Source organism: Vidua macroura, chromosome 9, assembly GCF_024509145.1.
Source record: "Vidua macroura isolate BioBank_ID:100142 chromosome 9, ASM2450914v1, whole genome shotgun sequence".
In the NCBI taxonomy this organism is placed as follows: domain Eukaryota; kingdom Metazoa; phylum Chordata; class Aves; order Passeriformes; family Viduidae; genus Vidua; species Vidua macroura.
This window is the reverse complement of record NC_071579.1, coordinates 24,486,702-24,511,899: the sequence shown is the minus strand read 5'-3', so window position 1 is coordinate 24,511,899 and position 25,198 is coordinate 24,486,702. Positions and strand designations below refer to the sequence as shown.

The 25,198-nt window shown below is 51.1% G+C and overlaps 2 protein-coding genes and 1 long non-coding RNA gene across 4 annotated transcripts; 1 reads left to right on the top strand and 2 right to left on the bottom strand.

The window, feature by feature from the left end:
• Positions 1-1,059: 1,059 nt before the first annotated feature.
• Positions 1,060-8,205, top strand: PDZK1IP1 (PDZK1 interacting protein 1). 2 transcript variants are annotated; one of them, XM_053985508.1, is made up of 4 exons: positions 1,060-1,188; positions 4,954-5,062; positions 6,963-7,061; positions 7,604-8,205. In XM_053985508.1, exons 1-4 carry the CDS (start codon positions 1,122-1,124, stop codon positions 7,674-7,676), a joined length of 348 nt encoding a protein of 115 aa, XP_053841483.1. In that variant the 5' UTR covers positions 1,060-1,121; the 3' UTR covers positions 7,677-8,205. The 2 variants fall into 2 exon arrangements, with proteins under 2 accessions (XP_053841483.1, XP_053841484.1); XM_053985509.1 differs by lacking the exons at positions 1,060-1,188; positions 4,954-5,062 and adding an exon at positions 6,748-6,863.
• On the bottom strand, positions 6,857-10,800 carry LOC128811693 (uncharacterized). The gene is made up of 3 exons (XR_008438430.1): positions 10,523-10,800; positions 9,837-9,960; positions 6,857-6,970 (listed from the first exon to the last, which is right to left on the bottom strand). It is a non-coding gene; the product is annotated as an uncharacterized LOC128811693 (long non-coding RNA).
• A 3,241-nt stretch (positions 10,801-14,041) lies between these two features.
• On the bottom strand, positions 14,042-20,835 carry LOC128811601 (cytochrome P450 4A4-like). The gene is made up of 12 exons (XM_053985343.1): positions 20,526-20,835; positions 19,484-19,625; positions 19,019-19,063; positions 18,806-18,933; positions 18,256-18,380; positions 18,010-18,161; positions 17,698-17,804; positions 17,340-17,530; positions 16,919-17,052; positions 16,412-16,476; positions 15,649-15,731; positions 14,042-14,947 (listed from the first exon to the last, which is right to left on the bottom strand). The coding sequence occupies exons 1-12, from the start codon at positions 20,709-20,711 to the stop codon at positions 14,779-14,781; spliced, it is 1,527 nt and encodes a 508-aa protein (XP_053841318.1). The 5' UTR covers positions 20,712-20,835; the 3' UTR covers positions 14,042-14,778.
• Between the last annotated feature and the right edge of the window lie 4,363 nt (positions 20,836-25,198).

The following is a 25,198-nucleotide window of genomic DNA, read 5'->3' as shown; positions in this document are numbered from 1 at the left end:
GGGTAAAGAGTTGAGATGAAGGAGGGCAGTCCTCCTCTGATGAGTGTGGACTCCTGGGGGTGCTGCACGTTCCTGACCATGGGTCCCATAGGGATAAAGCGTTGCAGGATAAAGTAGTTGCAGCACCCAGGCAGGGTCTCTGGAGGACAAACCACCAGACCCAGAAGTCGGGGGGTCAGATGCTGCTGAGGGGTTACAAAGATGCTGTGACACATCACAAGAAGAGTGACAATGGAACCCCTGGCTCGCAACTTTATAATTTCCTTCAGGAGCAACTGAAGTTTCTCAGTTGTGAAGCCAAATATCTTTTATTCTTCCTGTGGGGTGGGTTTGCCAGTCATCCAAACCTGACATGGACTGGAAAACTTTTTAACTCGGGACCTGCAACTTTCTCTGTCCTGCAGCATCTGTGCAGCTTTTGTGAAGGGCAAGCCTTGCAGCCTGCTGCAGCTCTTTGGCTCTTTCTACCTCTTCTGGTATTGAAGAAATTTTGGGGACAGCCCTGATGACTCAATAAAATGAAGGCTGGGTTTCATAGTGTCACCATTAAACAAGGTGTGGGAGGTGAGAGGCAGTACCCAGCATGGAGTCTGGTCTATTAACTGGATGTTTTAAAGTCACCAAAGTGTTTTGCTGGGTTATTAGTGACACTTGTTGAAAATAAAAAGCAGGGAAGTGAGTGGGAGTCCCACAGGGTGGGAATGAATGTCAGAGCTGGGGCATTGCTGGGCTTCTCCTGTTCTCCTCCTTGGGAAGGGGACTTGGGGGAAGCCAGGGGGACTTGGGGGACACCACGCTCCCCAAGCACCACAGCTTCACTGGGGAAGAGTTTTACCCACCTGGGTCTTGTTTTTTCCTCCTGGGCCGATGTGAATGTTTTGTGCCTGAGTTCCCTTCCACGCCCTACCTAAGGGGATTGTCAGGTTCAAGTCACCGCGCCCCAAATTGAGAAGGCAAAGAGGCACCTCCTTCCCGCAGCAGGATTTGAATAACCAGGTGAGAGCATCGGCCTTCCTCGTTAGGGTGTTTGATAATTGACCAGGCGCTCGTTCCTGCCGCAGGGCGCCGTGCCCAAGTGCAGCTCCCGGCTCTTCCTGCGCAGCCCCGGCCGTGCTGCCAGCATGCCTGCCCGCTGCCTGCTGCTCCTGGGGCTGCTGCTCCGGCTGGAAGCTGCCTTCTGCCAGGAAGGTAAGAGCGGGCGGCTGCCTGACATCCCGGGAAACAGAGGCAGGGGAAAGGCAGGAAGGTGCGCCGAGCCCCGGCCAGGTGGGAGCTGCTGCTGGGGGACAAGGGACAGCTGTGCAAGAGCGTCCTGGGAAGGGGAAACCATCCCAGCTCCTGCCAGAGCTTGGCTCTGCCTTCACGTCAGCATGGGTGGGTGTCCGGTGGGTTCAGGGGTTTTGCTGGAGCTGGGATATAGAGACTTTCTACCTGTTTTGCTGAAGGCTGAAACTGCCACCTGAGGTTTATCTGAGCTGCTTGCACACAGATAAACTGCTCTGGTTTACCTCTGGCAGGCACTGAGATGAGTAATCTGTTTCCTTAAGCCTATTTTTTTTTTTTTCTTTCTTTCTTCTCACTCTTATCCTTGAGCAAGTGTTGTTCTGGGTTGCTCCCTGAGCTCTCAGATCCTCCTGTTAATCTGTAATTTTGATCACTGCTGAGGAGAGGGAGCAAATATTTTCCTCAGCAAATTGACCTCCTCTTCTCTTCCCAAAGATTTAACAGAGAAATTTCCTATGCTAGGGTATTATTTTTAGGAAATTCACTAAGGGTTTCTCTGGTGCTAGAAATAATGAGGAGTAATTAAAACTCATCTGGTGCTGCCAAAGTCCTGGAAAAATTCCCTCCCCCTTTCTCCTCCTGATGCCCCAGCCCTGACCACTCTTCCTGTGTTTGTTTACCAACTTGCTGAGGATTTAACAGTCTGGAGTGTTCATTGTCAGCAGGGTTGAATGTTTTGCTTGGAAAGAGTAAAAAAAACAAAAAACAAAAAACAAAAAAACCAACTAAAAAAAACCTTTAATGAGGATTCAGAGCCTGGCACATCTTCCTTAGACAGCAGAAAAGACAGGCCAGCCTAACCTTTCCAAACACTCAGAGAAGATGTATTAAAAAGCAGGTCTGTGTCTTCAAATTAGCTGTTGAGTATGGAAACGGAATTGCAACAAGTGCCCAGGCTTATTCTGGCACCAGCACTTCCCTTGGTCTGGTTTGTAGCTGCAGATGTGTGGAGACGCATCTGCCAGGGCTGCAGATTCCACTCTGCTTAGTTTGGCTTCGGAGATCTTGTTTGTGGGGGAAAACCCCATCAATTACCACGGGGCAACACAGAGAGGAGTGGCAGAGCCTGAGGGACAGGCTGACCCAGGAGGGGCATCCCCGGTGAAGCATTTTTCCAGGAACACAATCCTGTTTCCACAGGTAAGACTCATCCTTTTAGCCATCCCTCCTGGCAGGGCAGCAAGGTGTGGGACTGCAGCCCCCCGAGGGCTGGGACCCACACATTTAATCCCTGAATAGATCCTATCAAGCTCTTGCTTCTGCCTGATCCCCATTCCTCCTTTCTTATGCCCCTGCAAGTTTCCCAGCGGGTATTTCAGCCCAATGCAGAGGCATTTGCCATTCCTTTGCCATCCTTATCTCCCCCTGCAGCCAGGCCCTACATGACCTCTGGAAGCCAGAAACCATTGATTTTGGTTTGGTGTTTTCCCTTTTGGTTTTGGATGCTTTGGAATCTGGTGGAAACAGCCACAGGAGTGAGATCAAAAACACCCAGTACCTCCTGAGCATGCTTGCTCCAAGGAGGTTTGCTACCACTTTTCTTCCCTGCTCCTTTCCTGGAAGATCACGAGATGCAAATTTGGCAGTTGAAGTCATTGCTGACTTCATTCCCTAGTTGCCCTTGAACTCCCTTAACCCCGGCAGGAATCTCACGAAGGGCTGGACCTGACCACCCCCCACCCCCACCAGGCTTAGGCTGGAAACCTCGGGTCTGGCAGGAAAAATAAACTACAATTAATAAATAAATGTGGCCAACAGCCAAGGGCAGAGGGAGGGAGGATGCAGAGCGAGCCAAAATTCAGCCAGGAGGAAATAGATGTGTTTGGGGCTGCACTCACAGGGGTGGTGGGCAGCAGGGCAGGAGCATCCTTGACCACCAGGCAGGGCAGGAGGGGACCAACCCCTGTTCTTCCCCACTGCCACCACCCCTGGCTGCCCCCAGCAGCAGCCTGCTGATACAATGGTATTTCAGTCGAAACACGCTGATACAAGAGGGAATTTCCATCTGAATTCCTCCTGCTTGAATTTCTGCCCTGGGACCTTGCAGAAGCATGACAAATATCTCTGTGGGGAGAGGGGGCTGAGAGATGCTACTCAGGGCTGTTCTCAGAGCCCCTTGCCCAGGAGTGCCACTGCTTTCCAGACTGGCAGTGCTGGTGAGTCAGCTGGCCAGGCTGATTTCACTTCCAAGATGAAAAAAAGAGCTCTGTTCTGGGGTTTGAGGTTTTGCTGTTGTTTTATTTATTATTTTTTATTTAAAAGTCTCTTGCAGTAAAGACTCCAGGAGCTGGGGATGCTACCAAAGTATCCCAAAATCAGAGGGAGGAGAGCTGTTAGCAGCAGAGCCAGTGTGAAGCTGGATGTGGGTTAGGAGTTGGCACGTGTGGAGCACGCAGCCTACTCTTACAACTGCTAGTAAAGATTATTTTCTGTTTATAGCAGAGGCTTGTCTCCCATGAGACAGAGGAAGTGCTCAGTGTAAAGTTCCTGAGGGACACTGGAGTATCCATCCACTGCTCGTCCTGGGGCAGCTCAGCCTTGCAGGTGTCCCTGGCTGGCTCTGGCTCTGAGTGTCCTGAGGCTGATGCTGGGGCCTGCCCCACCTGCCCGTGCAGAGGGACCACGTTATGTGCAAGGGTCTGTGTTTTGATCAGCAGATGAGGAAAAGCTGGCTCTGAGTAAATAATAATTAAATCTCAAAGGGATGTGGCTGTATGGACAAGGTGTCCTTTAGTGATGATGTGACAGCACTTAAGGATGGGTTTGACTACTCTGAATGCTCCATTGTCCAAAATCCAGTGGGAGGCAAGGAGCAGCCATCCCAGCAAGGGCTGGGACAAAGTTTCCTCTTCTCACCACCTGCCCTTGCATCCTGCCTGCATCCAGGAATGTGTCTCACCCGTGGCTGGATTTCTGCTTAGGTCTGGATAGAGAAAAAGGAACCTGTCAGTCTGTTCCATCCCTGGGGGAAATGGGGCTATCCCAGCCAGCTCCCAGACCCCCACTCTCCACCCCAATGCTGCCTGGGCCCCCGCCACCCCCACCTGTTCTTTGTGCTGAGGTTATTCCTCTGAATGCCTCAGCCTTCAATTTCTGTCATAAATCATGTGCTGCTCTGGAAACTTTTTGGATGGTGCATTTTACCAAAATCCACAACAACTTTTTGCTGTGGGAGTGGCTACCAAATCTTACACTCGCCCTGTTACAGAGTCCGTATTTTACTGGTCAGTATTTGGAAAATATCCCAAGAATGATATCTGTGGCATCTGGGGACAGAGAATAAGCAGTTTGCTGAAACCCCTCTGCCTTCTTTCCTTTGGCAAACACTCTCCTTCACTCCCTTCCTCCATGTCCCCCAGGCCTTTTCTCCCCCATCACAGAGTCACCAGCCCCCCACGGTGCTTGTTTATGTATCTGTATGTGTATGTCAGTGTATATGGGGCCCCAAAGCTGCCAGGCACCACACTCCACATGCAAACACCAGTGAAAACGCTGTTAATTGTATTTTATTTCATTGCTGTCACCAGGTAAGCCTGCCTGAATCGACAGCAACATGTTCTGCTCCGATTTGCAGGATGAAGCTCTCATCTGGACCTTGCTGATGGGAGGAGGTCGGCAGATAAAGCCTGAGGATGAATTTCTAACCCGTGTCCTCTTGTCTCCCTGCAGCCCGGGGCAGCCTCCAGCCGTGGTCACAGGGTGTCATCGCAGTGGTTGTATTTCTGGTCCTGGTGGCCATCGCTTTCGTGGTCAACAGGTTCTGGTGTAAGGATAAAGTGTAAGTGTGGGAGGTTGCTCTGAGTTGGGCTTAGATGCCTTGGCACGTGTCACTTCCAGCAGCCTCTGTGCATGTGCCAGGATTGGGAACACTGTGCTTGCTGTGCCGGGAGATGGGCTGGGAGAGCAAAGACTCCCTGTCCTCATCTCCCTGTCCTTTTGTCCCTGTCCTGGTCTCTGATCCCTGTTACTGATTGCCAGGTGTGAGCTTGCACCATACAAATTCTGCCATGAGTAAAGAAAGCACTGTGCTGGGAATAGCAAAGCCACAGCATCGTGGCTGGATCACGTGGGAATGCGTTCAGGGACCTGGCCCAGCCTGGTTTTCTGTGGCTTTTGGGGTACAGATCCCATGTGCCTTATATCCATGGGATAATAAGCCTGAACCAGCTTTTTTTGCAAAGCAGACAGACCAAGTTGTGAGAACACACTGAGGGGAGCTGGGAGAAAAGGGAGGTAGTGGCAATGGCAGTATCCTCCACCTGGAGCCCATGGCACAGGCAAATGTGCTGATTTTATTCATTTGAAACAGGCTCTGTGGGACCTGTGGGATGGATTAACTCTTGCCTGATGCTGGCCAAGCAGAGTCACGGGCTGCTGCTCCTGCTCAGCTGAGCAAAGCCAACTGGCTAAGTTGCAGCAACTTGATCTTGAACCTGAGCCCAAAGGCAACAGGGGATGAAGACCAAAAGCACCCCACATCTGTTTCCTGGTTCCTCTGCACTGGTGGGGTGGCTTTAGGCTGGAGTCTTCTTGTACCTGTACATTCCTGCAGCCTCCCCTGGCTGAGGAGGTGGGCAGCTGGTTTACACTCTGAGGATCAGCAGGTCAGCTTTAGCCCCAGAGTCATTTTAAGCTGGTCCCTTTGGGATGCATTCTGGGCCAGTGCATGATACAACGTGTGTGTAAATATAATTATATGGTATGATTTGCCACTGTAGTCTTTGTTTCCCAAGGAGGAACCTTTGTTCTCAAACTGAAGGAACCCCCAGCCCATGGAGTGGCAGGAAGGGATGGTGTTTCCCACTGCTGCCCGTACCTGGCTGCCTTTTCCCAGCCTGGAGGCAGAGGATGGTGAGGAGGGCTTGAGGAAGGATGGTGCCTTGTTTTAATTAATCTGGCCTTTCTTCAGAAGAGCGGGAGCGAGGCTTGGCAGCCTGGAGCCCTGCCAGCTCTGCGCTGTCACTGTGACAGCAGCTATCAGCTCGAGCCACTGCCTGTTTATGCCAGGCTGTTCCTTGGAGAAGCCCCTGAAACTGCCCGTGGGCAAGCGCTGGAGGAGGCAGGGACGTGCATGCAGGGTGGACCTGCACCCACCCTCTGCTGCTAAATCCCCTGGTGCTGCTCAGGCTACAGGCTCACTCCAGAGCTGAGCTTTTGGAGTCTGGCTCCAAACACCCCATCCCTGCCCAGTGGCTCCTTCTGCAAGCGATCCAGGCTCACTTTTGAGAGAGAGCAGCTCGGCTTTGCTCACATGGATGTGCACAAGGACAGCCCTCCTGCGCCAGGGCTGAGGCACCAGCAGAGCCTTGACTGCTCTCTCTGCGTCCATTGGGATCCACAGGGGACTATTTTGCAACAGATTACACAGAAGTAGACTGGAAAAACCAGTTAGTGGGAGAAAACAATCCCACGTATTGACAGTGAGTCCTGCTGACTGCCAGCACGGTGCTGGGAGTCACCGCTATGGAGACAGGGGTTGGCACTTGGCACAGCCTCTGCAAACCTGCAGTGAGGGCGTCTCTCCTTGTCCTTGTCCTGCTGGGAAGGAGGCTGAGCAGGGTGTCCGAGGACACATCCAGGTCATTTATTGTCTCTGTGGTGTCATCACCAGTAAGAGGCTGCTCCCCTGCACGTCTCCGTTGTTGCTCTGTCCAAACTCCTCTCTTTTCTCCCTGCAGGGAAAATGCTGAGAACGTGGTGAGCGTGGAGGACAAGCCAGATGCTGTCACATCCAACGGCCATGAAGGGAGATACGTATCAGCTGCAGCTGACTTCAGGTGAAGGACCTGCTCAGACTTCTTCCCCGTGGCTCCCAGGCTCTGGTCTGTTCCCCTGGGGACAGCTCAGATGTGCAGAGCTGTGGTCTCACCCACTCAGGGTCTTACATGTCCCATGCACCTATTTTTGGGGCTTTTAACCTTTCCAGGGGCTAAGCACAAGGCAGTGAGGGAGCATCCCCATCTCCCTCATCTCTCCCTATCCGTGCAGCTGAGCCCCACAATCCATCCACCACCTCACAACCCGCTAGGCCACATTTTTCTTATGCTACATCACAGCTTTCCAACAGAGGAAACCACCAAAAGTACCACAAGTCACCACATAGATGGTGACAACCAAAACAGCCCTCACAAACAATTAGAGCAATTCCCACCCCACACTTGGCTCTGGTCCTTTCAGGGTGACCCCTCCTGTGGTCCCCATCTCACCCCTCACGCAGTGCACAGCTGGCACCAGCAAGGTCAGGACGCCAGTGGTGGCTTTGGGGATGCTGCCCTTGCTGGGACTGAGCTCAGCATCGCACTTGTCCCTCTTGGTGCAGGTCCAAAGAGAATGAGCACGCCTACGAGAACACCGTGGAGCCCGAGGAGAAGGTGATCACCACGGCCATGTAGCAGCACCACCCGCCGCCCTCCTCTCGCTCTCGATTCGCTTCCCGCTATTGCGGTGGGCATTTTCACAGAGACCCTCTGCACTGGCACCCCCTGGGAGTGATGGGGCCCTGGCCCCTCCATGGCACCACCACCTCCTGATCTTCTCCTTTTCCACCCGTGGGACATGCTCTTGTCCCTCTGGGGCTGGTGTCCACATGGGCATCGGTCCCCAGGATAGGTCTGGAGGTGCCACTCTCCTGCCTGGTGGTCACCCCGCCTGGTGGGCGAGGTTGGTGTCCCATGTCCCAGGAGGGTGTTGACCTGTTCAAGACACAGAAGGGATCCCGCTGGGTGCCTGGAACATCCCCACGCTCCCAGCTGCCCTCCAGGGAGCTGCTGATGGAAAACCTGCTCTTTTCTCCCCAGTTCACCCTCCTTTTTATGACCTACACCATGCATTTTAATGTCAGAACCTATGAAATTTTAATGTCAAACCTCCCCCTCTGTACATATCTTCCCGGTGAGCAATAAAGAGAATTGTTGCCTATGACAGCAAAGAGGGTCGTTCTGCTAATCAGCCAAAGGACTTTCTGGCATCTCAGAGCTCTCCCAGCCTTCAGGCAGTTGGGAGGATGAAGGACATCAGGGAATGCTCAGCATTTGGACTGCCCAGAGCCTCAAAGAGATTTGCAGGGAAGTGAGAGCATCATTCCTCCGTTTGCCAGGTGAGGTTACTGAGCTACGGAAACAATCCAGCACTTCTCAGTGCTGCTTAATGGGTGAAAGGCAGCACTCCCCGAACCCCACTGACCCCAGTGGGCAGCCCTACAGCCAACTGGGAGCCATTTCCAGGGCTGGAGGCTGTCATCAATGGCAGCCACTGATCAATGCTGCCAGGAAGTGGCCGGGGGCTGCTCTGGGCAGTGCTGGCTGTCCTGGGGCAGCTGGCCATAGGACAACCTGCTCCTGCCAGGCTGCTCATTAACCAGGGCCTGTCTTTTGCTGTGGTGGGGACAGTGCCAGGGCCACCATGGGAACAACGAGCCCTGTTCTAAGCTGTGGCATTTGTAGATTGAAATGAGAGACCTCTGATGCTTTGGCCATTCTTGGAACATGAGTTACTCCAGTGGCATGAAGGGTCCTCTTCCTGACCAGCGAAGAAAGGATTAAGGGACTCTGTAACCAAGAGCAGCCCAGCTGGAGCAGCACTGGCGTGGGAGATTTATAAGAGGACATTTTTGGCAGCCTCCAGTTTTGGGGGGAGGGAGGTGTTTCTAGGGCTCTGCTGTGCACTACCCACAGCTGAAGCTGATGATGTCCCTAGCAAGTGGAGACACAAAAATTCAGGCAGGTGTCTTCCAATAACAGAGCCATCTCAAAAGGCATTTTCCCTAAAGCCTGAGGTAGGTGAGTATTTTGAAAATGTCCTCAAAGACTTGGCATTGAGAAATCACAGCTCCCACAGAGAAATTGCATGGCAGTAGAAATAAACAGGCAGGAGGGTTAGAGAGGTCAAGCCCTCAGATGTGAAGGCAGGATGGCTGCATCTCCAGCATCACGTCAGAGCTCTTGCCAGCTACCACCCTCCCTTGGGTAGCTGGAGGCTAAGCCAGCCCCAGGCTGGGTCCTGGACCACCCCACTTGTGCCCCTGATGGATGCTGCTCGCCTGACTTTCCTCTCACAGGTGCCAAATGTCACGTGGGTTTGGGAAAACCAAGCGTCCCCAAGGTTCAGTGGCACTGCTGCACTCAGCAGGGTGAGGATTAGTCATTGCCTGTTCCTGCTCTGTCAGCACTTGAGCTGGGGGTGTGGCGAGAGGAAGGGAACCCATTAATTTTTTACCTCTCAGTTGCAAAAGAAGTTAACAATGTCATCCTTATAATGAGTAACAAGAGGAGTTCATTCCTGCCTTGTACACAGTGAATGTGTGACAGATGCTCTTCACCCCTGAGTGCCTGGATGTGGGTTTGGAGTGCAGGTGTGCTCGGGGGGTCTCAGTGTCCCTTTCCCCATGGATCCCTGCCATGGCTGTAAGTCTGAGCAAGGACAAGGCTTCACTGCTGGGCTTGCCCAGGAGCTTCCGTGCTTGGTCTTATGACAACCAGTGCCCCTTTGGAGTTCATTTCCCTGGGGAAAGCGCCTTGTGCAGGAGCCAGTGCTACGTCCTAGCAGGATCTCACCTCTGCACTGTCCAGGGTGCTGTCCTGCCTCAGTTTCCCTTGTCTGCGAAGCACAAGCCGGGGCTGACTGAAGCTGCCTTCCCGCGAGCTGTGCAGTCACTCGCAGATGCTTCTCGGTGTGATCCTAAAAAGAACAAAAGGGAGCGAGCATAAATGAAATTTATTGTTGGAAAATCTTAATTAGATTTTAAGCCCCAAAGGGAGAAAAGTGAGGTATTATCTGACACAGCTAATGAGTGTTAAGGGTCCATTGTTATATTTCTTGTTTACCTTTCTGTACTGGCTGATACAGCCCAGATCCTCGTCTGTACTGCCATAATTAGGATATCTCATCTCTTGCTGATAGGGTCGGGATGCTCTTTAAAGCACAATGCTGTCTCATCCCTCCCTGGCAGGATGAGCGTGATTGGGAAGACAACTTCTGGAGTGCCAGTGCTTGTGCCTTCCACACTGCACTCATGAGCTGGGGAATGTCCTGCAGAATCCGGGCTGTACCTGAGACCCCCGGGTGAGGGGCACCTCCCACAGCCTCAGCAACCTCTCTGAAGGGCCCAAAGCCAACTTGCCTGAGGGCCAAATCCTGCCCAACACCTCTCTCCACGCAGCACAGGGGGATGAAGGTGTCCTTCACAAGCCTCCCCACACCCACCAGTGAAGGGTAAGGACACCACGAATTCTCATCCTACCCCCCATTCCGTAATGCCATTGTCTCTGGAGCCTTGGGCTTCAGGGAGATGTCCAGGGTTGTGTTCTGCTGCAGACAGGGTAGTCTCCTTTGGGGCAGAAGATGTTCAGGGTGGGGGCGTTTTGCATCCCCACTCTGTTACCAGGTGTATCATGATTTTTCTTTGTGACCTAGGAGGGTGCAATCCATCTCGTGGAGCCCCAGATAATGAGATATCTTGTTGAAAGCCACCTTTACTCTGATGCTTCCCCAAACTCTCCTGAGGCTCTTTAGCTATGAAGGTTTGAGATGTTTCTGTTCCAGGAGCAGTTTGGGCAGGTGGACACCTACAACATAAATTATCCCAAGGTAGTTTAATTACAGAGTTGCTGTATTCAGGTAAACTGCTGCTGGAAGCAGCACCAGCTCTATCGCTGCACCTGAACAAACCTGGGGTTTATATCCTGGAATTGGGCACCTTGACAGGAGGTGTGATTTGGATCTCCAGAGGAAAAAAGGGAGCCTGTCCCACCCCTGTGGTTCTTTGGGTGGGGAAGAAGCCCAGCCACCCAGGTGGAAGCCAGGAGCATGGCATGGAGGGGTGGCTGTGTGTGGGCAAGGGGGCTGCGAAAGTTTTTGGTCTCGATTCAAGCCACTGCAAGCCAGAAGAAAAATACCATCTATTGTTGGTTTATACACCCGTAGTAGCCAAACAAACATCCCCGGAGCCTGTCCTTATCACTTTATTACACCTGCTAGAGTGAATAGATTAAAGAGAATGGGGGAGGGGGGAGAAAGCAGAAGAATCCAGCAGAAAAACCGGGTTTTGGGATTGTTAATTATTCTCTGGGGTCTCTAATCTTTAACTGGCAAACAGCATCACTAACTGTCTTAAAGCCCCTCCTGGAACATCCTGATAATAAGCCATCTGCATGAAGGCACCCCGTTATCTGCCCTCCTCCAGCCGCCTGTGACATGGCTGGAGTGGGAGATAATGAATGTGTGGTGTGTAATAACGACACGTCATTCATGATTATCGGCCTGATACCCAACCTTTTAGCTCCATTGTTTGTGCTTCAAAAAGAAAAAAAAAGAAAGAAAAAAAAAAAAAAAAAGAGAAAATAAAAAGGAGAAGGGAAAAAAGGAAAAGGGAAATTTTTGGTGCTATGGATTGTCCCGGGGTCCCCGAGGTGTCTCCGTGCCAAAGGGGCTGGCTCTCGTAGCATCTCCCAGAGGGTTTGCTGGTACTCGGGAAGGACTCGCCTGTGGATTGGCGGCTGCTGTAGCCATGGTGATGGAGGAGCGAGCTGAGACAGCGCAGAAATGTCACTGCCTGGCAGGGAGACATCTGGGGCAAACGTGCGGGCGATTAGATCTGTGTCACTGCCTGCTGCCCGGCTCCTCACACAGCTCCTTTGCTGCTCTCCCAACCGTTTGGTGGTGGCTTGGCAGAGGAGGTTATCTTGTACAAGCTGCTGTCCAGAAACTGCCACCGTTTGAAGGTGGGGGGATGTTTGTGCTGCTCAGTTTGACCTGGCTAAGCTGAAAACTGGAAGAATTTTCTCCTGGTTGATGCAGCATTGGGGCTGCACGGAGCGTCGGTGCTACAACACCTTCCCTCAAAAGCTTTGGCCCTTCAAACTGCAAACCTGGCTTAAGCATGATTCTTAACAGGAAGAGATTTTAAAGTGTTTGGCTCTGCTTACCTCAATTACTGTCATAGCTGCCTAGAATAACAATCTATTTTTTGCATCAAAAATGTCAGCAGTTTCTGTTCTCTTTCCCCAGCAGATTACCAAGAGCAGTTTCCCTGGAGAAAGTCTCTGCTGGTTGGGGTTTGGCCATTCATGACAATCTAGCAATCAGAAGGACACTTGGAAACGAAGTGGGCAGCTTTGATCATGGCAGTGAACAGGGTGATGGCCCCAAAATACAGGGCACTGTACAGTCCATGGGCTGGGCAGCAGCTGGGGGTCCTAACCCCCATTCCCAAACCAGAAGATGATGTAATGACACCTTTAAGTGCCCCCAGGTTACTTTGGAGCCCACCACCAAGGAGACTGGGATAGGTCTTTGTGGCCAAGGGCACCTGAAGCTTGTTTCTTGGACCACCTGCTGGAGAGTAGATGAGCAGAGCTTCACGGTGGCTTGCCTCTTCCCAGATGGGTGGCTGAAGTGTCTGACAAAAAGGATTTTTCAGTAACAAAAAGGTGTTTTTAAACCACTGCCCTCTGAGGGCCTCGCTGTGCTGGAGCTGGGAAGGAGGGCAGCAGGAGCCTGACCTTTCAGACCTGAGTCCACCAGCGGTGCCAGGGTGGTGGCACTGGCATCTGCACCACCTGCACCCAGCCTCCTTCTAGGGGTGAGAAGGGGAGGGCTGGGAGAAGAGGAACTTGGTCTCCAGCTGCCTTGCAAAATAAACATAAGCTGCACCTTGCTGGTTAATCTCAGCATCCCTGTCCCTTTTGGTACCCACATAGCCAGAACACAGGTCTGGATCCAGCCTGGGGAGAATTTTGTTTCTCAAACTGAGGATGCAGCAGGCAGCAGAGATGGGAGCAGGAGGGCTGCAGGAGTTCAGTGGATGGGGAGATGCTCAGGTTTGTCTGTTGTGATCTGGCTATCAGCAGAGAGCTGCTCAGGCAGACAGACAGGCAGACACACATGGTTTGGGTATGTTGGTGCCTGCAGTGATTCTGGTGGTGCCAGTGCTGTGGGTGAAAGCTGCACAGCCATGTCTGTCACCGTGGCATGGCACATATGCAGGCCTTGGTGCCTTAGTTCCCCCTGATGTCAGCTGGGGGCCTGGGCCCTCGCGGTGACCAACTTCCCCTGGGCTTTGGGTAATGCCACAGCCACACAGGGGACTGACAGAGTGGCTGCTCTGCTGAGGGTGGGGACAGGGATGTCCCCAGGGAGAGGACACATCATCTGCCTTGCTGGGCCTGGCCGTGCTGCCTGCCAAGCCCGGGGGTTTTACCAGGGACCAGGGAGGACTTTTTCTGGGTCTCCCACTGCCACCTACTGATCCATTTCACACCCTGACCTGCGGCTCATCCACATGGTCCACCTGGACCGGTGCTGGAGAAAAGCTCCCTCTACCCCCACAACAAGCTCAGTTCCAGGGCCAGTGCTCACCTGCACCCCTTGGGCAGGCCACCCTTGAACTGAGCAGTCAGTTCTCAGCCTCTGCAGGACAGGGTTTGAGGTAGACTCACATCTCTTCTTGTTTTATTTTGCAAGCTGACTTTGCTCTTACCACCAGCACTTTTGTGTGTGCGGTGTGTATTTCTGTTTTGCTTTGTTTGACCACAAATCATTTCAGTTGTTTCCTTACCACTGAAACTCCTGGAGTCAAAGGTGAGGTGATGGATGTGGTGGGATCTGTGGAAACAGGCTCAACAGGGTGCATGGAAACAGTGCTTGTGGCTTGAGAAAACTCTGAGAGCACTGCACCCTTGGGCACAGCCTTGCCTCTGGCCTGCTGGGACTCCTCTTGTGCCCTGCTGGGCCCCCAAATCAAAGGAAGCCAAAGTCATGCTTGGAGATCATCCCCAGAAGGCTTTATTTTAATTTCAGAGAGGAGAACAATGCTGACCACATGTTGTTTCCAGTGTGCCAAGTGCTCCCTCAGGTTAGCTGGTGGCATTGTCTGTGCTGGCTCCTGAGCACCCTCAGCTCAAGGAATTTCAGAGCTGGGGCAGAAAAGAACCACAAGCATTCATCTCCATAATGGTGGGCACAGTGCCAGCCCCAGAACAGGAATTGTTGGGAGGCTGGTGCAGGGGGATGCAGGGAGGCTGCCGGGAGGGGCCTCCTGGCCTGGCACACCCAGGCTGGAGGCAGGGAAGGAGCTCTGTGCTCAGCCTTTAGGCATCCCTGCAAACCATGCTGGGTGCTGTTCACTGCCAAGCCCAAGTGGGAACTGACAATGGAACAAATCTACAGGCAGGTGACAGAAGTCCTGTCAGGGAGTGTATGAGGGCAGGCTGGAGATGAGGAGATGAGCAGGACATAGAGGATGCTCCTGGAGGTGAAGGATGAGCCACAGCGATGCTGTGGTTCCCCTTAGCAGTGCTGCTCCTCTTGCAAGGAGTGGAAGTGAACCTGCTGGGTTTGGTGTTTATGAGCTCAACAAGCCCCTCTGGACAACAGTAGGACAGGGGTTAATATGGGAGAGATCCACTGTGGGTCTGTTTGGTGATCTCCTCTTAAATCTCTGGGTGGAGGGTGTCCCTTGGGAGAGCTCTTGCCCCCCTGCCATGGTACCCCATGGGATCAGAAAACCTTCTTCAAATGCAGGTGTATCCCGTTGCTGGACCTAAGGATGAGCTGTGGTATCATTATGGGAAGCTTGGATGGGTCCGGGTAGAGCTCGAAGCGCTGCAGGGTCAAGGCCAGCGCCACCTTAATCTCATTCATGGCAAACTGCTGCCCGATGCAGTTCCTGCGGAGAGGGTGACAAGTGCTCCGATTGCTGCCTTGGTCCCCAGCCATCCCGAGCTGGGCTCACCCCATGTGAGAGCTGGGGACCTCCAGCTGCTGCGAGGATGACACCACGGCTTATCTAGTAAGCCCCTGATGCACCCAGCTCTGTGGTGGGGTGTTGCTATTTATTTTATTATTAAACATTGAAAGAAGATACGAGATTGAGAGAACAGGGGCTTACTTCACTTGGAAGTGCAGCCAGGAGCCAGCTAAAAGCCCAGGCACCTCCAAAAGGTTATTTCTGGCTCTGTGTGGTGATCCTCTTGCAAGCTACTGAGGCCTCAGTATCCTACATTGGTCTATTGATACAGCATGGGACCCATGGAGACTTGGCCCCCTTGGCCTTGAAGTGCACTGGGACTCACCCCTAAACAAGGGGGTGGTGCTCCCAACACAGGCAACAGAAAATGTAAACATCTCCACAAAGCCTCAAGAAAAATGTGTGAAATCCTACAGTGACCACAGAGCTGATGGAGCATGGAAATCCTATTACAGGAGATTCTGTAATAGGAGATCCTATTATGAAAAGCCTGCTTGAGTTGGCCAAGCCAGCTTGGCTTGTGGAGACTGAGGGAGGATTAGCCTCAGGAGCTCGCGTCTGAGCTAGGTCTCACATGCGAGGCAGCCTGATGGGAAGGAAAGGGATGAAGGATCTCCCACCTGGATCCAGCAGAGAAAGGCAGGAAAGCATGGGAGTGCCTCTGTGCTGAGTTCTCTGGAGAAAACCTTAGGGGATCATAAACCTGTGGGAGCAACAAAGACCATTTGGTCAGTGTTTGGTGTGATCTGAGCAGCACCAGGTTCTTCCCTGGCCCCCAGGTTAGGGCTGGATGTGGCCTCTGCTCTTCCTGGGGAGCTGCAGATGACAGTCATCTCTCTACAAAGCCATTGAGTGGATCTCCCCCTTGGACATAGCCAGGTCACCCACTACAACGCCCAAGATGCCTGCAGGTGTTTTCTCATCCATGGCAGAAGGATCAAGCCAGGATCCCTCCATTCCAGAGATGCTTGATCCTTGCTTTCCAGGCAGTTACTAGAGAGAGGCAGCTACGCATTCTTCTTCAAACTTTCCAGTTATTTCTTGAAGCCTCTAAAATATCATCTTCAATTCACACACTCTCTTGTGGGGATTCTTCTAACATTCTAAGTGTGGGCAGGGCAGCTGAAAGCAGTCAGAGCATCTCTGTGTCACCAAGCACAAAGAGAGACTATTGAACATCCTTTCCCAGCTCTTTGTCATGTTCAAAGCCTTTGGGGTGTTTGGTAACTCGATTGAACTTTGTATTTAAATGTGGTCTGTTGGGATGACAAGGGAAAAAAAAAAAAAAAACCATAGCAGGGAGGCACAGGCTGCCTTCTTCAAGGGGAACGGATATCTGGGCTCAGAAACCATCCTCCCTTTCTTGTTACCAAGGTGAAATACCTCAGGGTTCTCCCACACATCCCGGTTCCTGTGAATAGCAAATATATTCACTCCAACCTGGCAGCCTGTAAAAGAAAAGTGAGAAAAAGTTCATGACAGCTCAGAGTGAAAATGCAGGGGAGGTGTTTTTGGGATGCTCTCTCTCCCTGGGCTCTGCAGAGGCTGTTGCAGAAGATCTGGCAGGGATGTCCTGAAAACCTCACACATCAAAAGCAAAGACCTCAGAGCTGGGTCCCCTTTTGTCTATCAGTGTATCACTTTCACTTGGCCAGGAACAACACTCCACAAGGCCCCTCTGAGCTCTGGAGCAGGTCCTTGGACTCTGTCTGGCCACCCTTTCCAGGCTCACTGTGGCAGCAAGCTGTGGTAGCTCTGTCCAACTACAGGAGAGAGAAGGGAGTCTGGAGACCCTCCAGCCCCTCCACACAGAGCAAGGAAGCCCTGCTTGTCACAGAAAGCATGAAAGTCACATGTCACATGAAAGATGGACAAACTCAACAGATCTACCTGCTGGCAAGCTGCGTCCATCAGGAAATGTGACGGGTTTGGAAAGCTCTCGGGACACGGAAGCAACTGGTGGGAACAGGCGTAAGCTCTCTTTGATGCACATCGTGGTGTAGGTCATCTTCCCAAGATCCTCCCTGAAGGCAAACTTGCACTCAATCCCTTTGCCTATGTCACTGACAAAGGTGTTACTGGTCTGTCCCAGTACAGACCCCTGAGGGAAACCACTTGTCACTGATCTGGACAATTGGCTACCACCCACTGGATGCCACCTTCCAAACAATTCCTCAACCACTAAACAGTCCACCCATCAAATCCTTATCTCTCCAATTTAGGGAGAAGGATGTTGGGAGGAACTGTGTCAAAGGCCTTCAAGGGTAAATTAGAAGAATTCAAGATAAAGGAATAAGAAGTCCTAGCTCACCACTCAATGGTATCTCGGTGTCCCAGGATGCCCTGGATCTCCTCCCTGCACTGCTGCTGGTGCCCAGGGTGCAGTGACATGCAGTAGAAGAGCCAGGAGAGTGCACTGGCCACAGTATCGTGACCCTCAAACATGAAGGTGTCCACCTCAGCACGCAGGTCCTCATCGGACAGTCCAGCTCCATTCTCATCCTAAGAAAGAGGAGAGCATGTCATTCCTAAGCACACAGCTCTTTTATTTTTACCCAAAGGACTTGTATGATTTGGTGTCTCTTGTGCTTCCCTTCTTGGGCTGGTGCACCCTCGGTGCCACACAGTTCTGTTCTTTGGCATTTGGTACGATCATCTCAAACATTTACCTTGCTACAAAGAAGAATGTCCAGAAAATCCAGGTGCCTCTTCTTCTGGATCTTTTCAAGCTCCTTCTCATTGGAGAGCAACATCTTTCTTTCTTTTATTACCTGATCTGCACAGAGGAGAGATGAGTTCTGTGTATCCTGTCCCTCCAGAGTACCCTCATGTACTTGACTGCCCGGTCATCAGCTTGGACTCTGTTTAAGGTGTAACCCTCTGGCCAGTCCATGCTGTAACCCCACTCTGAGCCACTCCAGGGGCAAGGGGCAGAGAGGTTCAGATGGGAGACAGGACTGGGGAGAAAGGGGCAGGAATACCTGTGTGGGTACGGGCCAGCTTGCAGGCGTTCTGAAACGCACGGCCATTGCCAGTGAAGTCGTAGAAGACATCCTTGATGGAAAGATTCCGGATCCTATTGCTCAGGAGGTAGGTCAGGTCAAAAACAGCTCTAATATAATAGTGGGAGTCACTGTAAGGAGACCAAGGTCAAAGCTGGTGTTAGCAAAATGTGTGGTGAAGCAGGAGCTCTTGCTTTCCCAGGGTTTGGAAACTCAGGCACTGACCTCTGAGTCTGACAGTTGGAATTAAAACTGAAGGCACATTTCATGATGCTATCTAGTGTCATCAAGCTGACATCTTGAAAGAGCTCCACTGACCTTCTCTCTGTGATCCTCTTGTCCCATTTATCCTAGAGGAAGAGCCAGGGGTAAGGAGAGACAGACCACCATCTGTGGTCAGATCATATTTTCCTGTCCCTCTTCCCAGATCCACACTGCTAATTGCTTTCTTTTCTGGAAGCAGAGACCCTAGTTCATGATATATTCCTTGAACCTAATCTAACTCTTCTGCGCATTTCTTTTCCCAGGTATGAAAGGATACACATGAGGGTATGAAAGGATATTCTTGCAGTGGTTGATTTTATTGGCAAACAAAGAGAAAGAATAAGTGGAATGTCCAAAGGAAGGTGAGGAGAGCAATTTTAGAACTTCAAAACTACTCCAAAAATTAAATGAAAGTAGAAACACTCCAAGTGCCATCTCTTTCTCTTACTAATTTTTTATTTTCACTGTTTCAGAGCTGAAAGGTAAAAATAGCAGGAGTGGGGATTCTTACCAGCATCACTTTGACTGAATCTGACATCAGGGTCACGTAAGATTTCAGCACATCGTAATGAAAGGCTGGGGTGAGCATCTTTCTGTGCTGGAACCATTTGCTTCCTTCCAGGATCAGCAGCCCTTTCCCTGAAGCACAAAGAGCAAAGGCACCATCAGTTCCTGCACGCTCTGATCACAGCTCTGACAGCCTTAACTACTGCTTTTGACTCACCAATCCAGGGAACAAGGAGTTTGTAGACTGCACTAGCCTTGGGATCTGTAAAATTGAACAAATATCAGAAATGTATGAATAACTGATGAATTCAACACAAAAAAAAGAGAAAATTGCCATTTGCCAACGCCTTCTTGCCATTGCCATGACAGCTCACATTTTTACTGGGTTTACTGGGAAGCACAAATATTGTGGTGGTAGAAGCCACAGAAGACAGTAAGACAGACAACCCCCAAACTGGGAACTGACAGGAAACTGGAAGGAACAGGCACCTGGTCTCTGTTTTGCACAGGAATACTGCTCCATGAAACCTGGGGCAGCCTGGGAGTTTGTGAAGAGGAGCAAAAGAAGAATTGCGATAGCTGTGAAGGAAGCTGGCAGAGGGGATAACTCCAGGCAAGTTTCCCAGTATTTTCTTGGTAGGAAAGTGTCAAAGACTTGTCAAAACCAGAGATAGAGACTCACCTGCTCGGCCAAGTATGATTTTGGCATATTCAGGATGGTGGATGATTATAGATGGCAGGGTTGGTCCAAACCACCTGGGAAAGGCATAGGGATATTCTTGCCCCCATGACACTACTTGGTGTAAAAAGCTTTCAGCTTTTATCTGCAATGAGAGTTAATAATGGCAGAAAAAGGCAGAGAGTTAAAGGCAGAAAAAGAGGGACATGCCAGGGAGAGCAGAAGTTCTCTATTGGGAAATGAAGGAAGAATGGGTGGACTTGCCACACAGGGGCTTTTATGCTGCAGGTAGAGGAGAGGATGAGCATTGCAAAGGGACCGTGCACAAGAGGCAAAGCTGCCTGAGCCACCAAATCCCTGCAGCACGAGACAGCTCCATGGAGAGTCCCTTGCTGGGCTGGTGGCAGCTGAGACACCTTAGGATGGCCTGGGCTTGGAGCAGCTCCATGTTGCACTTGGGATCTACAGCTGGCATAGGCAATGTCAGGATATCTGGTAGGCAGGCCAGGAGGACCAAGGCTGTCACACCCCTGCTCCCCAATTTCAGCAGTGCAAGGTGTGCATGCAGTGTGAAAGCAAAGCAAAGCATCTGCACTATAGCATGATGAAAATGGCTGCATTAAAACACCCTGCATTAAAAAGCCTGCTTTTGTGGCCATGGCTTCCTCAGCAGCTATAGGGTAAGACACTCCTATTGGCAGAAGGTTTAATGTAGCAAAGAGACATTAATTATGATTACTATTGCTCAATATGATTGCTCATATTTAAATAACTTCATGGAAGTCCCATGACTCTTTGCTTAAGGACGTGATTGGAAAGAGCATGATTCTTTTTTGCCAAACGATGCACACCACATATCCAGCACCCTTTCCTCCTGCCCTGCAGAAGCCTTGGCACTCCCTGCACAGAAGTCCTCTCCTGTGGAAAGAGACAGGAGCGGGGGACACACACACCCCATCCAGTCCTTCTCCATCCTGACTGATGGGGACTGATGATCCTCACAGTTGGGACAAACCCACCCTGACTGAGCCCAGCTACTCCTTACCAGGTGATTGTGGCCGTAGAGACAGTGTTTTGGGGGGCCAGGGAATGCCTCCAGAGCTTTGATGAGCTTCTTCCTCTCCCAGTACAACTGGAGCACCTTCAGCAGCACAAAGATTACACCAAGCAGCACAGACAGCTGCAGGACGGCAGCAGAAGGTCTGGTTATGTTGTCCAGCAGAGATGCCATGCTGGTCCGGGACACTGCCCTCTTCTGCCTGTTTCTCACCTGCTCCTCTCACACCTAAGCCAGGTGAGGAGCTCAGTGCAGGTAAAAATCCTCTCCCTCCTCCTCTGCAGGAGCTGTGCCTGGTAAAGTGGAGCTGACAGCAATTTATAGCTGCTGGAACATCAGGGCAAACATTGCGTCAGCTCAGCCAGCAGCCTGTGCACCCAGCTCCCCTTTGACCTGCTTTCTGCAGCCTGTCCCTGCAACCTGGAGAACAACCAGCCTCTGAATGGTTCCTGCTTTCACTGAAGTCCCAGCAGCACTGTCACAGCCACCCACAGCCCTCCATGCCCAGGTGGATGAAGCCAGAGGAGAGAGGAGGTGAGAGGCAGGCAGGCTGGGGCTCTAGCTGAGCTCTGTGCTGTGCTCAGAGAGTTCAGGTGTAGGAGGTGTTCATCTGCCCACGGGAAGTGAGGAACACACAGGCCACCTCTTCTCAATGAGTGGGCTGCACAGAGTCAGCCAGCTTCACCTGTGGAAGCCATGCCCTGTGTGCCTGCAGCATCACCCAGCTCTGCTGGGCTGTGAGCCAGAGAATGGACATCACTCCAGCAGCACACAAGGGATGTGGCCCTGTTCCCCAAGGGCTCCTTCCACGGACAAGCCAGGAGACAAAACTGCTGTCCCGAGGAATTACCATGGTCAGTAGATGAGACGAGGAGAGGAAAAGCTGCAGAGCATTGAAGTGAGCTGCAGCAAGGTTGAGAGCACATGATGGGGAGGTGTGATGGCAAGGCCACGTTCCTTCTACAGGCCTGGTGAGCCCTCCTTCCTCTGTCCACACGGCATCTCACCTTCTCCAAAAGGGCTCTGCATCTCTGCATTTACCTCTTTAATGCAGTGCTTGGTTGGGGCCCAGGTCGGGCCTTCCTTGCAATCCTTGTGCAGATCCTGCACAGAGTTCCCATCCCACAAGCCCAGAAACCCGGAATGGCAATGTGGAGTTGGTGGAGAACTGGGGCTGGAAGTCTGATGTGTGTGGGTGACTTCCACGCATGTTGTAGAAAGCAAGATCCCCAGATGGGCTGAAATAATGTCCCATTTGTGTCTTGGGGTATTATGAGGATCAAATGGGTTATCAGCTGTGGAGACTGATAGTCTACAACACAGGGGCTGCTGAACTTTGTGAGTGCTTCTTCTCAATGTAACACATCTCTGAGACAGAGGACTTCTGATGTCTGGGCACTTCCCTTTAGTTTTTACTCTAAAATATGCCATGTCCCACATTTTCTGCTGAGGTTCATTGCCATTGCCTTGGAGAACATCCCTGGTAGGCACTACACTGAGCAGCGTTACCTTTTCACACACTTGGCCGTCTTCATGAAAGTTAGTGTATCTTTTTATACTGAGTCAGCTGGATCTGTGGGAAAGTTCAGGGGAGAGTTAAAAGTTGATCTTTAGGAGGCAGAAAGCTGTAATCAAGTCGGGCATTTCTTAGGGAGGGCTTCGGGTGTAGCCAGAGCATAAGGGACCCAGTTTGACATGACAAACTCTCGTGTGAAGACCTGCAGAACATTCATAAATATTATGATGCTGTGTAGTTGGGTCCCTCACAAGGTCTGCACAAGAACGAGAGGGAGGTCTGATGACTGAGCCTTTGTTCAGTGCCAATGGAGCTTTTTGGGAAACTGATGTGGTACCTACATCATTACCAGACTGGTCAATCTGGATTTGGCTGGCACCTTACAGCAATCCCCTACAAAATAACCCATAAATACCCCCAAGCCCAGAGGTGGAGGGGGCAGGCCGGTGGATGGAGTTTCTGGTACAGCTTCAGATTAAACTTTTATAATAACACAGGAATTTTCAGTGCTGATGAAGTCGCTGGAGGGTGGGTTTGACCATGAACAGGGTCAATTTTTACCAAAATGGCCTCCTTATAGTTATACATTAACCAGTAAACTCTGTTGAGTGTGAAGAGAAGGGATATGGTTTGTCTTGAAGTTCATATAAGATGTCAAGTGCTGAGCTGATATGGAGGGAACATAGGGGACAAATTGGCTAAATCCACATTTATGGGGATGTGGAGCAAGAATCTGATCTTTGGTGACAGCAAAACTGGGTTTAATCCAGCCTCCAGCCTCTGCATTCCATGTTTCACTGGTAGAGATGAGATAAAAGCCTTTCTCATGTATTTCAGAGCTTTCACAGCAAGAGAAACCATGAACACTCACAGCCTGGGGAAGAAAACTCAGGGGTTTTTGCAGGGGAAGAAACGATGAAAGTTCAAAAGGCAACGTGAAGTTGCTGCAGAGCTGCAAGTGAAGAAAAGTGAAAAGGGACAGTGTTGGTTTGATCACTGTAAGGGCCTGGGACAAGGCCAGAACAATCTGTTAGCACCAGGAGAATCCACAGTCCTGGTGATGGAGGATTCCAGAAGAAGATCTCAACACGAAAAAGCAGGTACAAAGGTCTTCTGATAGCCACAGGGGTCTGGGGAGGTTGGCAGGGGGAACAGAAGCTTGGCTTGACCTTCTGAACATTTGAGACCAGTGAAACTGCAGTTAGGTGTTAAAGGACACTTGGAAAGTTGTTAAACATTTGCAGAGAGCCTCTGGAGGGTTGTCTTAGTGCTGTGGATGTCCACGTGATGGCAGTGGGGTCACAACAGTTCAGGCCATCAACATGAAACAGCCCACTTACACTGGAGAATTTCCCTCCCATACCACAACCATGGACACGGCAGGCTGTGGAATTTGCTTTCTGGGTCTTGGGAATTTCTCCACTCCCTTTAGACACCTAAGCAGAAGAAGGAGAGGATCTTCTTCAGTGATTTAACTCACATGGCTGGGATTCATGGCAGAAAAAAAGTGGTTTACTGAGCAGGTGAAATTTAGGTGGCAAAAATGGGTGCTTTGCCCCAGAGCGTGACCTTGCAGCAGCTGCTTTCCCTGGTTGTGCCTGTGTTTATTCAGATAGGAAGGAGAGTCCAGGCCCATCTGTCCCTGTGTGTTCCTGCAGCACATAGTGATGATAGATGAAATGTAGCAGTAATGCCAAAAAAAAATAATAACATTTCAAGCTTCCAAACACATGATAGATGAGAAAATCATGGCAAGAGCCCAGCAAGTGTTGCAGAGTAATGCAAGCTGCCTGGATCCCATCTGACCACACATGTCTCGAGGATGAATGTATATCTGGAAGCATTTAATACAGCTGTCTTACAAATATGTTGCAATACTTATTTAATTTACAGGCTGCTTCCAGTGTAAAATCCCAGTGGAGTTTAGATGGAAATTGCTGGTGCCATCTGACAGTAAATTTGCCTGGAGAGAGGCGTGGGTCCTGTGTGAGGACTGCATTCCCGATGCTGCAAGCCAGCTGCTCTCCCTGCTGGTCCTGCTACTTCCAACATGCCTGGAAGCATCCAAAAAAGTGCCACCACCCAACTGAGATAGACAGACACCTTCCCATGACAGGGATGTAGCTACATAGTGCCTGTGACAGTCTGTGGGGAGAGGAATATTTGCAGGAGTAGGTGGCATCTTTGCCCTGCTGCTGTCGAAAAACCAGGCTGCAATGAGAAAAATCCAAGATGTTTTTAACTGAAATCAAGATTGACCCTTGTTGAACCTTGCGCAGCCACCCCCAGGAGCTCTTGTTGCAACAGTTACCTGAAGGTCTGAATCAGGCAGTCCAAGGTCAGCCCATCATCTTTGCAATTACCCTTTCTGCAAAAAGTAGGGAAGGATGAAAGAAGGAGGTAAGCTCTCTGCAGCTGGGCCTTGACTGTCTTTATTGCAGTGAGCAATACCTCCCATGTAATCAGGTTTTTTTATTCCATGTAACCAGGTCTTTACCATATCTCTAATACCTAGGAGGGGAAAGGTAGATTTGGGGAATGGCTGTCAGGAATCAGGTTCTAGAAAGATCTGGCTTGCACTGGGGCACAGCAGCTCCAGAAGCCCTGTTGCAGCCTCAGCCCTGCTCTCCAGCTCAGAAGCATGGGACATGAGATGATGCAGGATGTGGAACGATGCAGGATGCAGGATATGAGATGCAAGATGTGGGATGATGTAGGATGCAGGATATGGGATGCAGGATATGGGATGCAGGCTGGCTGGCCTGGTATGCAGTACTGGCCCATGTGGGTCAGGGAAATTGTGAGCTGGGCTGCTATGTGGAGTGTTATTTAACAGAGTGTCTCCAGTTTCCTGGCCTCAGGAGGTGACAGCGCCATCACAGGAGAGATTTGTGAGCAGATTTTATTCTGGGTTTGGGTGGCTGCAGGGGAAACCAGGCTCTGCTCCCTTCTCATGTGAGGAAGCCACAAGCACAACTCTGAGAGGACAGTGAGAATGCTGCAGAGCATCTTCCCTTTTCAGATATGAAGAGGCAGCTTTTTAGTGAATCCTAAAAGTCACGAGGGAGAGAATGACTGAACAGGATGAAGACAGGAGCAATCAGGCTTTTCCATCCCAGGGGCAGGAACATTCATGTGTTGGATG